The following is a 16,270-nucleotide window of genomic DNA, read 5'->3' as shown; positions in this document are numbered from 1 at the left end:
TTTTTTAATGTTATAGGGGGGTGTTGTGATTTATTTCATATAAATGTAATTGCAGGAGTAGTTAAAACAGTTAATAAAGGAATGTATCAATTTAGAGTTTAAGAAACGCATATGATTATTTCATTGCATGGTGTGTGTATTTGTTTCAACCTTTATTGTGAAGGAACCACCGGAAGTGCTAAGCTATTCATTCCGTGTTTACATAACACTCTTGAGATGGTACATCCGGTAGATGTGTTGTTGTCGTGCGTGCTGAAAGCACGTTGATTGGGGGACAGGGCCACTACCATGATCCGAGGCTTCTGGTGGCGCAGTAGGCCGCGATTCCCGCGAGCTGCGTCCGCGACATCGTGACATTGTGTCACAGTCAGAAACCCCCAGAAGTCACCAAATGAACACTGTTCAACGGGCTAATTAGTTAGCATTGATGACATTGACCATACTGACGTTCATACAGGTTGTTGATAAGATGTTTAACGTAGCCGTTTGAGTGACGACAGCAGCGTTGGTTAACATTAGCGTTAGCCGCATGCTAGCGCCAAACGTCCGTTAGCTTAGCATCACGCTAATGGCTCATATTAACTTGGTTTGGCTAATAAACATTAATCCCAACTAACGCCAACACAGTAATGGATGTAAACATACACAGACATGCTTTGGACATTATTATCAGGTTGCATGTTGGTGGTATGGGGTTCGTTTGGTTTGGCCTCGTTTTCATAGACCTCGTTGCTTGTTTCTCTCGCGAAACCTGTGGCCATGTTTCCCATTCAACCCGGAAAAAAACCCTACGTCCGCTGCCACTACTGCTGCCGGTTTGGCTACAATGGGAAACATGGCCACAGGCTGACTAAATAAGCGATTTAAACGGGTAGTTTCGCTGGCGACCTAAAATATTATGCAGCCGACCAAACCTTAAACATCCGTGCGGTTTAGAATCTACCATTAGTTTTGGGATACGATGTATACAAAAGGGTAAACAGCGGAGCCTTGGCGGACGTTCGCGCGATCCTGGAAGAGAACGACATAGAACCGTTCTTTATGGAGCTAATGTGCATCGTGTCGTGTGTGGGGAAACAAATCTGGAGTGTTTACTTTCCACAGCAGAGAGTGGGCGGGGTCTATGGTGTAGGGTCGGCGTCGGTGTTGCCATGTCCGCCGATTGTAAGCGCTTTAGGGCCAATGTTGGTGTTATAGGGTTCGTTTGGTTTGGCCTCGTTTTCATAGACCTCGCTGCTTGTTTCTCTCGCGAAACCTGGCAACGACGCATGCGCAGTTTGATCGGAGTCCCAAGACCCCATCCACCGTCAGGTTACTAGAATTATAGTAGGATAGACAGAAGGAAGTAAGTATCATGAAATGTTTTTGCTCTGGACTGTTTTAAAATGTATCAAATCGACTGGCTTCATAAGGAATCGTGTATTTGCATTGGAATAACCTAAGCGTTTAATGGATTAATTGGATTAATTTATATAAACATAATAATCTTAACATCTTTCAGATGTATGTATTGTAAATGTGACACTTCCCATTCTCTACTAGAATACTAGAAGAGGTACAGTTACCACACTTGGTAGATAGATAGGTTCAGAGTCAGAAAGTTCTACATATCAAAAACATTGGACATCATTATCTCCTGGTGGTGCTATAACAGCCTAGGTATTGTTTTAAACCAAACGTCATAGATTCAAAATGACTTCTTCACTGGGTTCCTTGGGTCATAATGCATCTCCCTAGCCACACGCCTATGTTGGCGCTGTAACAACATTTTGAACCCTAAGTCGTAGAATAAAAATAAATTAGATTTTCTATGTATTTTGTGTAGAGACTACACCCAAGGCAACACTATAATAGCCCACTATATGTATATTTTCTCGATTAAGTTTTGAACAATCTTTCGTAGGAGCAAATTGTATTTTTCACTTCTTGGATCATGACTCATGAAGCTTCACGCACCTAGCTATTAAGGCCATACCATTTTTGCTTAACTCAATCTACCGGCATTTTGAATTTTCTTAAAAAAACACTTTTGGCACATGTATCAAATTGTCCAATTGACCATAAAATTAAGTGGTGTATTCAGTAGAGGTCACCACCAGAAGCACTTTCACTTCAGCCCATAGTGGGTGCCATACAATGCTCTCTTCCTCTGTCTCTGTCTCTGTGTCTCTCTCTCTCTCTCTCTCTCTCTCTCTCTCTCTCTCTCTCTCTCTCTTGCTCTTTCTCTCTCTCTCTCTCTCTCTCTCTCTCTCTCTCTCTCTCTCTCTCTCTCTCTCTCTCTCTCTCTCTCTCTCTCTCTCCCCCTCTCTCTATCATGATGGACATCACTTCAAAGGTTGTTGAAATGTACTGTTACATCAACACAAACTTGAAAGCAGGATCAGATCCAATGAATACTGTAGACAGAAAAAAAGCCCCACTGGGCAGGTAGTAGAAGGCAATCATTCTTCCATTGACAGGTGTTAAGATGAAGGGGTTCAGTGATGCTGATACGGAATGAGCTCCCCTGACTACCTTCTGAAAACAAAGGTTTGAAAAGGAAACAAGAAAGCTGACCCCTGAGCACTCGAGGGTAACCTCATCCTGGAGCTTATTGACACAGAATAGTGGCTGTCATAGATGACAATAATGCATTGATCCTGCATCCTCCATCTGTGGTCCGATTGTCCTATTGTTTTTGAACGATTGTAAAATACAACTGAAATAAATATATATATTTAAAATGTCTCTGAACTGACAATGTAATGACAAAAGCCATTCTGTCCTTCTAATGTATCAGACAATCGCATATTCTGATATTTGAATTATGAACGTACTATAGTGTTAAAGATTCAAGATTCAAAGACTATTTGTCATATTCTCATATGTGTACGACATTGCTGACACTCTGCTAGACTGTGCTACAAGTAATGCCCAACGTACTATATAGTACAAGTAGATATTAAAGTCTGTTGTTTTCTGTGACATATTTTTTTTAATTATTTCTTCATTTCTTTTGTAATTGTTTTCCATCTTTCTTTTTTGTTTTCTTCATATTTTTTCTTGGAAAATCTACTTCCAATGTTTTTATGTTCTCATGGTAGTCACATCTCAGGAGCTTGTTAGTGAATGTTATGGAGCGTTCAGAAGCTGGTGTCAGAGCCATTATTGATTTAATGAATGACTAAAAGGCAAAAGAGAAATGGGATTGACCTTAAGGATTTCCATTATAGAGTCGTTGACATGTGGCCTGACCCATACTTGTCCGCACATATTTTGAATTGTATAAAAAGTATTGTATTGTATTGTATTTCACACAAGATTTTAGACATATCTTGGCCCCTCAAAATATATCTCGGTAACACTTTCTATGAAGGTTGCCTCTATAATGCTTTATAAGCTAATTTGTAATGCATTATAATGCCCTTATAAGGCATTAGAAATGTTTATAATCATGTATAACGACTTATAACCACGTTTATAACATATTATAACTGCTGGTCATAATGCATTATTGTGCTCAGTGGAACAGCACATTATAACTACCCTAACTTGGTCAGTTGTAAAGGCTCATAGAGAAGTGCTGTAATGTGTCATAACGCATTATAACAAACATGTTTATAAAATGGAATAATGTCTTATAAACATCAATGATATGCTATAACATGACTTTGAGACCTTTAAGTAAAGTGGCCACATATTCATGCGTTATTAGACATTGTATCATACTATAATACCCTATAGCATGAAACAGTGACCTTTAAGTAAAGTGGAAACATTCTTTAATGGTTATTAGCACTTGTATCATACTATAATACCCTATAGCACGACGTAGTGACCTTTAAGTAATGTGGAAACATTCTTTAATGGTCATTAAATATATATGGAGTACACTGATGTCATCAATATGACGTCACTAAAAATAGACCCCTACGGGATAACATTTTAAGCTTTTAAGATTTTATGATTGTATTTTCCTTAGCACGCTCATCTCACAGAATGCCAGAGGCTCTCATAATGACCCAAATATTAGAATGTTTGCTCGCTGGTTTCTCGCTTTAGGTGAGACAGAGAGATGATTGTGTTGACACATTTTTATTGAACTGCCACAGGCTGCAGAAATTAAATGTGATTTTTTTTTAGCTCAGCAGTATTGCCTTTATGACTTAATCTTAGATGTGTGTGGCCCTTGACCTTGATGTTGTGTATTGGTAGAGACCATATGACAAAGAAATGCAGGGCTTCCTCGTAAAAGAGATCTTGATCTCAATGGGATTTTCACCTATATTAATAAAGGTTAAAATAAAAAAAAAACTTTTCTAGGCATCTCTACGCCGTCCTCAAACGAGCAAGTCAAAAGTCACTGACCTCCTTTAGCGCAGTGCCTTCTATTGTGTTTAGGGGCGGATTTTCTTGGGGGACGTTAGAGGTTATGACCTCGGCTTTCTTTGCATTTAGCATGAAGCCAATCTTGGCACACTCTAACTAGACTCTGGTTGAGCTCCTATGCCTGTTCTACTTCATTAGATAGAAGGCAGATGTCATCGCCGTAGTCCAGTTCTGTCAGGGATTCCACAGGGTGTCTTGTAGACCTTCTGGGAGTAATAGTGAATTCTTGCTCCTGTCTTTTAATAGGCTATCTTTGGCATAGACATAGAAAATGACATAGATAGAGCCCCAATAATATCTGCCCTAGTGCCCAAAGTCCTGTTAGGTAATAAAGTTGCCATATAGGACCACAATGCGGAATAAGTCCCCAGGACTTTTTTGTGTTATCCTTTTAGCCTAAATGTCTGACTGTTACCTTGTGCTGTTTACATTTCTGACTAATAAAGTATTCAATCGATCAATCAATAGGTCTACACTCACACAAGGACATGAGAGGCACACAGTAGGGTACTGTGATCTTAGTTCAGAATGGTCAAATAACATTCCCTTCACATGTACTGTATTGATGAACATCTACAGTATATTGATTGAAATGTTGGTTCTGAATGGTGAAACATGCCTCACTAAAATCGGACTATAAAGTCTGTGGTCTGATAATCGTCTAGAATAAACAATTATGTGATGTCCCGTGCTTTCAGCCTTCATGAAAAATCACCAGGTTTGAAGAATTAGTTGGAGTAAAAAATGCAGGGCAATGGTTGGTTTGCCTAGGGGTGCTCAATTCACGGAAAAGGGTAGTGAAAAATGAACAAACATTCTGGACGGCAAACTCCCTTTGTGGATAGAATTAATTAGAAAAAACTTGACATGCTTGGGAGCTAATGCTTATTCATCTGTGCAGCTTACTCTGATGAAGGAGTATGAGCTCTAAAACACGTCAGGGGAGTTTGCTTGTTTTTTACTTCCTTTGTGTTTTTTGGAGAGTAAGCAAAAACAAATTTCTCCTATTTGTTCATTCATTCCATTGTCATAGCAGGTTTCATTTATTATTATTACAAAATAAACATTGTTACTTTTGACATGGCATATCAAAAGCAGGATTTCAGAATGCACGTGTCCCTTTCAGATTGTATGGACATTGTAACGTTTTTCTGCAGTTTAATAGTGTAGCAGTGTCGTAGACATAAACCCTCTGGGCATTGTGTTGGTTAATCCGTTAAAGAGGTTTTAGACACAACAGTGGATATTCACACAGCCTTTTCTTTAAAGCATTAGGAAAAAGCTCTTTACATGGGCCGGTGATGCTCACGGGGAGAGGGAGGAAAGAGAACCGGCCAGCCATTATGGTGCATTACAGCAAATCTTTGTCATTTATTGTGTACATAGTCCCACAATGTCAATGTATCTTTGGAGCATCATTAGGGTGGTGTGGTCCTCTTGGTCACATAATCTGTTGTGATTTTTGTATTTTTCTCATTCAAAAAATGTGAGTCAAGTCTCTCCGTCCTGTAATCATTTCATGACTTGACTTTCTCACACATTTGCCCATGCACGCACCGCACGCACGCAGTCACACACACACGCATGCATGCACGGCATAGCACGCACACACACATTCGTAGAATGTTTAAACTGCCTGCAGGCATAAACCTAATTCCCTCATTGCAATGCTAGCTTAACTCTATGCTGTTAGGCTGCACTCATTGGGTTTTCCACCGGTGAAATATATCCTTGTGTTTAAGTAATCGGTGCTTAGGGGCTGACAGGAGACAAGTTGCCATAAAAAAAGATAAGGAATGGAATACTGCTGCTACTATTTGTTTGGATGCTACTGTATGTTGTTTCCAGCTACTGTAGCTTGCATTTGCTTTCCCTTGGTTTAGTTGTCAACCTTTTCTGAAATGTGACAGACAGTGTGTGAAATGGCTGCAGGTTTCACTGGGAAGTTGAGTCAACTGGTGTCACATTTGTCCTCTGTTCCCATCAAAGACTTGCCTAAACTGCTTTCCCTGCCTTGTCTCCCAGATTTGCTCTACAAATATGTCTTGCGCTGTATCAAAAAAGCTCATTTTATGGTGCAAGCTGTAGCTTACAGTATAACGTGTAACATGTGTACACATATTTTATGTACGACATTATGTGTACAGTATGTGCATAGTTTCCACACATATATTGACGTGTTCTATGTAAAATTACTGAATGTGTGTGTGTGTGTGTGTGTGTGTGTGTGTGTGTGTGTGTGTGTGTGTGTGTGTGTGTGTGTGTGTGTGTGTGTGTGTGTGTGTGTGTCTTGCTGTTCCCTATACCTCAACTCTCTCTCATTCCGTTTCTCCCTCGTTACATCACTTTTCTCCGCATTGCCCCCCCCCCCTCTCTCTCTTTAACTCACTTTTATTTTCACTACTCTTCTCATACTGTACTGTACGTACTGTAACTCCCCTGCAACATTCCACTGTACTGCCACACGTTCCCTCTCCATCCTCCTCGTATCCTCACACCCTCTTCTTCTTTTCTCCTCGCCCCCCTTCCCTCTCTCTCTCTCCTCTATCGTACAGTACACACCATACCGTAGTTTTGACAGCTGAAGGCCTTGGTATCAGCTGTGTGTTGTCCAAAGCCTAGACAGCTCTGCTGATTAATGGCTCCTATAGCTGCGTCTTTCTCACAGAAGCATGGGCATACAGCACACACACACACACACACACACACACACACACACACACACACACACACACACACACACACACACACACACACACACACACACACACACACACACACACACACACACACAACGCATAGTTATGCAAGCTAACAGATAGAACCTTTAGGCTTTGTTCAGACTGCAGGCAAATCTGATTTATTTTGAGAAGTAAATCTTTAGGACTAACTGTCCACACAGTTATTGGCAAATGATGATCAGATTGGATTTGTGTACTGTGGCTTCTGTTCCAACCTCCAAGAGCCTGGGTGTTATAGCATTGGAAGGATGAGACCCGGCCTGCCTCATCCAGGAGTCTGCCCAGCTCTTCATCCAGGCCTCATTCATCTCAAAGCTTGACTACTCTAACTCCCTCCTTACTGGCATGCTCACTTAAGCCCCTCCAAATGATCCAGAATGCTGCAACACACCTGGTCTTAAAAATTGGATTTGGGCTGCCAGTCTGGCATAATGGCAGCTGAGGCTTCTGACTAGTCTGCTTCCACCTAGGAGGAGAAAGGAAGACACAGAAGAAATAAATAAACAAGTGAAAGCGGGAAGAGAGTGGTGCAGGAAAAGCAAGTGAGAGAAATGTTAAAGGTGGAGAGAGAGTGAAAGCGAATGTGGGAGAAAAGGGTACGAGAGCTAAATATAACGCTGACACCTTTGAGCTGAACATTACATTGTTGAGGCACATCTGTCACTGAACTGACGAGTCCTAATTGTAAATGAGCTGCTATTGTTCAACAACTCCTCAGGTTTAGGCTCAGCTCCATGTCTATTTGCCAAAGGAAAGAGGGTAAAACTTTTGTGCGTGCGTGCGTGTGTGTCACTATCATACCTGCAGTAATATGTAGGAGTAGATATGTGTACGACAGTGATATGTGCTTGTACACTGTCTACTTGAATGCTATGGTAGCTCCTTTCCTGTGAAAGTAGCAATAGTACGCAGTCAAGTAAGTGTGTGTGTGTGTGTGTGTGTGTGTGTGTGTGTGTGTGTGTGTGTGTGTGTGTGTGTGTGTGTGTGTGTGTGTGTGTGTGTGTGTGTGTGTGTGTGTGTGTGTGTGTGTGTGTGTGTTTTGTTTACACTTTGTGAATCACCGGGTTCTAATGAGTGACTGTCATGGAGAACAATATGTTAGCTATAGTCTCCATATGTTTTCCCAGTCTGCTGAGACAGCTGTCTGTACAGGCAGGAGACACAGCTAGACCGATATTATCGTCAACAGGATACAATTAATGCCATCTTGCTCGTTATTTATTATCTTGATCCCCCATTTATAGCTGACGCCATAAAGACGATGAAGCTGGTCTTCCTTCCTGCCCCTGTAGACACAGAGCAGCTATGAAAGCATGGTAGATGGTACATGCTACATGTATGATATTTGTAGAGGACAGTGAGTTTGGAAGTTGGGTGCAATTTGAGAGTAGATCGAGGACATTCAAGCAATAAATCAAGCAAACGTTATTTATTATATAGCACCTTTCAAACAAATCAAATGCAATTCAAAGTGATTTGTAGGATGTTGTCCTAGATATTGTCCCTGTGCCCTGGATTCAGGGCCGTTTCAGACGTACCCTGTTTGGCCCATTTTAAGAATCATCTTTTGTCACATCACTGGTGTAAAGAAGTGGGTGATTTTTTTGTGTGTGTGTGTGTCACACCAAACTTATTCAGGCGACGAAGGCAGTATAGTTGCTTATGAGCTTTTTTCCTCACATCCTACTTGAGCTCCTCCTCGATGTGCACTCCAAGGAACTTGAACGCACTGACCCTTTCCACTGCAACGCCATTGATGAAGACAGGCGCATGCTCTCTCCTCAGCTTCCTGAAGTCCACAATCAGCTCCTTGGTCCTGTTGACGTTGAGGTCGAGGCTGTTCTCCTTGCGTCAGTGATCTGACCTCAACCATGTAGGCACTGCAGACTCTTCAATTTAGACAATCTGGCCTATCACTGTCATGTCGTCAGCATACTTGATGATGACATTGGAGCTGTACCTGGCTATGTTCATGTAGTCATGAGTGTAAAGGAGAGGGTCCAGCATGCATCCCTGGGGGGCACCTGTGCTGAGGGTCAGGGCGTCAGATGTGATGTTGGCCATTCTCACCACCTGGCAGCGGTAGTCTAGTATCGAGTCGCACATGCTTGGGTGCAGCTCGAGGTCTCTGAACTATGGTGTTGAAAGCTGAGCTGTAGTCCACGAACAACATGCATACATACTTGCCCTTCAGCTTCTTGTCGTCCATGTGCGAGAGGACGGTGTGAGGAGCCATGGCGATTGCATCGTTGGTGGATCTTTTTTGACTGTATGCAAATTGCCACGGATCCAGCAAGTCAGGTAGTATGGAGCAGATGTTGTCTCTCACCAGCCTCTCATTTGCTGGCTAACTGAACCATGGTGTGTTTACTCTGTTAGTTTCTTTAGTTACATCTAAGAACATTATCAGATTTAATCTAGACCTGATATACGGTAGGAAGCAAAAACAGTACAGTGCATTGTGGATTGAAAATGGATTTTGACGGAGACAACTGTGTGAGGGATGAAATGACTAGAACTAAGAACTACTGTAGCTACAGTAGACGCAAAAAGAGTCCAGGACAAATGTGGGGGAACGGTGATGTGCTGACAATGACATTTCACAATTGCTTGTTGAAACAAATAAGAATACAGAGGTCTTCAAACTCTTTAGTGATAAACTGTAAGAAATCGGAAATGAGTACTAACCCTACATTGTTCACATATCTCAAGATATGCTCATCCTGTGTTTCCACTTATATTTGGTGCGAAGTGGGAACAACAAATCATAATAATGAAAGCTATTATCACAATCACGATAAGCTGCTGCTCCATTGTTGTCCACAATAACACAGGACCATGTGAATACTAATGAAAAATGTAACAAAGAAGAAACTTGAATCAGACCAAATATAGGGAACTATAAAAGTGAAAGGGCCATAGAGACTAATGCGTACCAAAACAGCCAACAACCAAATGAATAAGATGGCAACATAAATTTAAATTATAATTATAATAATCCAAATTACACCAGTCTACTCAGGAACGATGCAAAGTCGGGAACGATGCAAGTTGGAATGCATGCCCCACCCAGTTATGCGATACCCATTGTAGCCATAGTCATTGTCTGTCTGTGTCCCTTTTATGCCCATACAGTATACGGAGATCTATGTATATGTCTGTACTTGTCCCTTTTATACCCATACTGTATTATGTAGATCTATGTATATGTCCCCTTTATGCCCATATATGGAGATCCCTGATGTCGTCAGTGTACGTAATGGAGATCCCTGATGTCATCAGTATACCGTTATGCCCATATATGGGCATACCGGTTTGATCAGCGGTTCTGGACAACCGGATCTCCATATATGCCCATATAAGGAGGTCCAATCTATTGTTGTGCTTTTTCTGTCATCATCGGCACCATTGAAAATCTGAGGTTTTAAATACATAAATGATGATGATGATATGGTCATAGCTGTCGGAGCAGCGGTTCTGGACAACCGCCTATCCGACCGACTTCATGCTGGGCACAGCACTCCCATTACTTATACTGTACACATACTGTGGTGTACATACTGTACATGCACCCCTATAAGGGTTAGGTGCATGTATTTCCTTTACAAATGGCGTTCGGCCTGCGATCTCCAGCTATTGCCATAGCAACAGAGACCTGTTAGTTGACCATTGCAGGGGGAGGTACCAGGTCCTAATTGGCTCACTCTCAAATCTATGAGGAAGAAAAGACTACTGGCTCCCTAATTAGCTCTGAAGTGGTAGTCAGTGGGAACAGTTGGGGGTGGGGGTGTGAGGGGTTAGTATATTAATGAGGGGAAAGGTGAGGGGGGAGTGATGATGATGCAATTCAGGGGGATATACATAGGAGAAGAGAGAAGGTATGAGATAGGGAGTGGATAAAATGAAAGAGACGAGAGACACTGTTCAGTATGTTCTAGTCATTTAACAATCTGCTTGTCATCATTTTTTAATGATCCTCTAACACACTCACACACATAGATACATAGACACACACACACACACACACACACACACACACACACACACACACACACACACACACACACACACACACACACACACACACACACACACACACACACACACACATTGTGTTTTTTACGGAAATAAATGTGCCTTTTTCGAATTCATTCATTAAAGAAGTAGTTCACCCAAGAAAAATCATATTTTTTTTAATCAATTACACACCCCATGAAGCCTTGCATTCCTAAGCCAATAATTTTATGACCGGCGGAGTCTTATCAGGTTGGAGACTCAAAGAGTCTCCTACTGAGCAGCCACCGGTCATCAAATGATTACCTTCCGAATGTGACAAAAAATAAAACATCTCCATGAATTCAAGGCTTCATGGCGTGTGTAATTGATAGAAAATAAGTATTTTTTTGGGTGAACTACTCCTTTAAGAGTATCATTGTGTAATCATTGTGTGCAGTGACAGTGGTCAACCATAGGCAGCTAATGTTGCAACTTTCCTGCTCCTCGGCTCTTTCGAGATATTAAGCTGAAAATGTGAAGTATTCTTTAAAAGTCAAAGTCATTCTCTAAGCCCCCAGCACAGCTGGATCAGAATAAACACCCACTAATACAGACCAACCTCAAAGGACCTGGGTTCCTTATATCTCCCTATGCTGTTTGAACAGGTCATACTTCTTGCTGATAAACAAGTCTAATTGCCTATTTATCAGCCATGTTGGAAATGTTTTGATGAAATATTCATGATGAACCAAATCGAAATGGAGGAAATGAACAGGAGTGGAGACAGAGCGAGAGGGAGAGAGTCAGAGAGAGAAACAGAATGAGAGGGAGAGAGACAGAGCCAGAGGGAGAGAGACAGAGAAAGTGAAACGGAGGGAAATGTTGATCTTTTATCTGGATACTATGATAACATTGATTTGAACTTTCATGCCCACTGAACTGAACTGAACTGAACTGAACTGAACTGAACTGAACTGAACTGAACTGAACTGAGAGAGGGAGACACACAGACAAAGAGAGGGACATACTAATACATTTACAGTTATAATTTTCTCTGCCCGGCCGGCCGGACGGCTGACGATTGGTTACTGTTTATTGTTGCATACATGGCTGCTGGGTCGCAAGACAAATTTCAGTGTGAACTGACAATAAAGTATTATCGTATCGTTACCACTGGAATACAGCAACTTGCAATGGGCCTGGTTTTCAAGATGCTCAAGGGTCCAGTCACAGCCTATGTACCTGTCTATCTACTTCAAAAGAGTGAGGCACAACACCAGAGGGAGCTAGGTATGAATTAATTCTACTAGGAACGCCCTACCAACAGCCATCAAAAGACACACACACACACACACACACACACACACACACACACACACACACACACACACACACACACACACACACACACACACACACACACACACACACACACACACACACACACACACACACACACACACACACACACACACACACACACACTACTTTGCAACCAGCACATGAAGGATTCATTTTTGGTGACATTATTTACTTTTTGCAGTACACCATACCAGTGGTCAAAAACTAAACCTTGAAGCCCAGAGGACCTTAGAATAAAATTACAGTGCAGAAGAAAAAGAAAAGAAAAACTCAATGAAAGGCAGTGGCAAACAGAAAGATCTTTAGCTGTGATTTAAAATAACTATGGGAGTTTGTTCCATATGTGGAGTATAAATACCTGCTTCTGCACGTTTAGTTTTAAATTTAGGGACAAAAAGCAGACCTTTCCCAGATGACCTGAGAGGTATGGATCAACGATCACAAATGTATTTTGGTCCTGAACCATTCAAAGCTTTATAGACCAACAGTAATATTTGAAATCAATTATTTGACATACAGGGAGCCAGTGTAAGGATTTAAGAGCTGGAGTGATATGCTCTACTTTCTTGGTAAAAGGACTCAACTGCTTTGTCTGATTGATATTTTTGGGAGACCTGTAAAGACGCTGTTACAGTAGTCAAGTCTACTGAAGATCAATGCATGGACACGTTTTTCTAAATCCTGCAGAGACCTGCAGGGAGTCCTTTAATCCATGATATATTTTTGACGATGATTTACTACATTGGATCAATTTTTTCATTTCCTGAAAAGTAACAGCTTTGGACATCCGTTCACAACATCCAAGCATCCAAGCATGCTGAGGGCCTATAGAGCGCTCCCCCTCGCTTTTTTTTTTAGACTGTGCGATGTGTTTTTTGCCAGCTGTGTGTATTGATTCTTCTAATCTTCTTGCATTGTGTATGTGTGTGTAGGTGTGGTGGAGGTGAGGAAAGAGGGATTGGATAGTCAGATCAATCGTCTGGCTGAACTAATCGGGCGACTGGAAAACAAGGTGAGGAACACACACACACACACACACACACACACACACACACACACACACACACACACACACACACACACACACACACACACACACACACACACACACACACACACACACACACACACACACACACACACACACATACGTCCTTTATATATACATACACATACACATGCACACACCGCACACTGCACAGCCTTTAAAGCCTCATTGATACAGCGTCATACAACAGAGGATAAGTTATACATTATGCTGCATACTGTATAATCCTTGCTGACCTCAACCCTTCCACTTACATTGCACTGTAAATTGTACAGTAAGTTATATTATGTGAAATATAGGATGGGGCGTGGTCACATGAACATGGTGGTTGTGACTTCCAGTTACCTTCAGTATCAATGGAACAATAAAATGTGAAATTCAAAACTCAATTCTATTTTCATTCATTAACTCTGAGGCGTCCGTTGGCACTTTGTACACAGTGCCATGGACGTGTTAGACGTGTTGGGGCTTTTCAGTGGTTTTCCACCAGATGGCGATGTTGGCTAGCTTATGAATGATGCTTTCACTGCCAGATGACGTCAGACCCAGAATTGACCCGGAAGTAAAGAAAATCGGCTCGTTTTCCACCTGTTTATTTCCTGAGGGGAAATCCCTATATCTCAGTTCCTCTCGCTTTACGGTCAAAACAAGGCATTTTCAACAGGCCACAGCTCTGCAATGGAATGTCACGCTCGGCTACTTTTTTTCCCTGTGACACCCGAGATCCATGTGCGTGTGATGAGGCAATCTCCGTGCGTACAGCGATCACGGAATATATTCCATGTTTTTCAAAGGTAGGTAAAAACAATCGTTTTTGTTGATGGCACTGGGGTGACACTATTACACTTTTACTCTGGCAGTTAAAGAGTTAACTCATTCACTGCCAGACTTATTTCTGGTTGTGTTAGCCCACTGCCAGACATTTGCGTTTTTTATACCTTTTCAACTGGTCACAGAAAATGTATATCCGTCATGATCGCTTCTCTGACCGTTTGTAAACACACACGGTGTCCGTGTACGTCACCTAGAGAAAGAATATTCCACCCGTGATGGCCCCTTGGCTTGTAACAGCATGTGAATACACCATCTCTAGCCAAACATGCACGCTTTTCTTACCTTTTCAACTGGCCACAGAAAATTTAGATCCATTATTATCGCTCATCTGGCCATTAGTAAACACACCCGGTATCTGTGTGCATTGTCCAGAGAACAAACATTCCACCTGCGATCGGCCCCTTCTCTTCTAGCAGCATGTTGAAAATAACATGTCTCGCGAAATCCAGGGACAAAAACAGTCAACTCAAGATACAGCCGTTTCCATGAAAAATCTAAACAGGAAGTGGACGGAGGCGGAAATCTTTGGATGACGTTGTTTCCGGATCCCTGTGAGTCGAAAGTGAAAGTGATCACTCGGGTGACAGAACAGCGCATGCACGTGTGTACCTTCATGTCATATAGTATCAAATCCCTTTGGAAAATGTATATTTAGTCAAATATCTCCACTTTTCCACGAGATTTGCACAGACAACATTCTTTATACAGGTCAGGGATGGTATTATTATTCACAGCACTAAACACATGCACTTCCATGAGTGCATAGTAAATAACAAATTGCGAGGTTTGATTACATTTACCCCACGTCAGAAGAATAATGTTGCATGATTTGCATGATTATTTGTATCATTTTCGGCTAATGTTATACAGTAAGTAATGAATTATAATGTTTTAAATGCTTCTAATTCAGTAGTGTCTGTAATTTTTGGGGTCGTCTGATCACCCTATATTATACTGTAAATTATACAGTAATTTATCCTATAGTGTAAAATTATACTGCATATACAGTATGGAGTCCGATACCAGTGGGAGGGAAAGGGAAGAGGAGGCTGGGGGGAGGGGGAGGGGAGATGGTGGGTGTGGGAGGGGGAGAGAAGGCTGGGGGATGGAGAAGAGATCGTGGGTGTGTGGGGGGAGAGAAGAGATGGTGGAGGTGGGAGGGGGAGAGAAGGGAAGGCAGTGACAGCAATTACAAAGGCCTGACAACCAATATGGCAATGTGTCTTGTTATTTTTCCTTTCACGGTCCTCCCTCTTCTCACACACACTCACAAACGCGTGCGTACACATATGCGCACAGGCACCCACGCATGTATACACTCACAAACACACAGGCATATAGGCGTGTATGCACGTGCATACACACACGCACGCACGCTGCCACCCTCGCAGACACACACCTCCATCTCTCCCTCCTCATCACTTCTTCACTCGCTAATGCCTACTCTTGCTCTCCATTCCCCTCCCTGACCTCTTTCTTCCTTCCCCTCCTCTCTCCATCTGTCTTTCTTTCTCTCTCTTTCTCTCTCTGCCACTTTCTCTTGTCCCGCCCTCCTCTCTCTTTCTTTCTTTCTTTCTTACTTTCTTTCTCTTTCTCTGCCTTTCTTTCTCTCTTGTTCTCCCTGCCCCCCTCCCCCCTCCCTCTCCACATTCTCCCCGCTGCCTGTGTGTCTGGTCTAGTAGTGAACATGTTAGCCTAATGGATCCCCAGCAGTCTTTGGGAGAGCAGGCTACCACAGCACCATGAGCTAAGAATAACTAAACATGCTGTTACTGCTGGGGGAGCGGGAGTGAAGATTAGTAGAGAGAGGGGTGTGGGGTTAGCAGGACAATGAGAGAACTAATGACTAACTGTGAATCAGGTGTGCGAGAATACGTGCACATGCGCAAGCGGGCGCACGCGTGTGTGTGTGTGTGTGTGT

The 16,270-nt window shown here is 42.2% G+C and overlaps 1 protein-coding gene across 2 annotated transcripts in view; it reads left to right on the top strand.

Moving 5' to 3' along the window:
• necab2 (N-terminal EF-hand calcium binding protein 2) overlaps positions 1 to 16,270 on the top strand; it is a gene marked incomplete at its 5' end in the record, with an annotated part of 150,747 nt that overhangs the window by 92,466 nt on the left and 42,011 nt on the right. For both annotated transcript variants that reach the window (XM_084059980.1, XM_084059979.1), the window contains one exon: positions 13,400 to 13,479. In XM_084059980.1, the coding sequence (XP_083916106.1) occupies positions 13,400 to 13,479 (80 nt within the window). The remainder of the gene's footprint in view (positions 1 to 13,399; positions 13,480 to 16,270) is intronic.

This window comes from Gymnoscopelus microlampas (genome assembly GCF_963454915.1).
Source record: "Gymnoscopelus microlampas genome assembly, chromosome: 6".
NCBI classification, from domain to species: Eukaryota; Metazoa; Chordata; class Actinopteri; order Myctophiformes; family Myctophidae; genus Gymnoscopelus; species Gymnoscopelus microlampas.
This window is presented reverse-complemented; position numbering and strand designations above follow the sequence as displayed.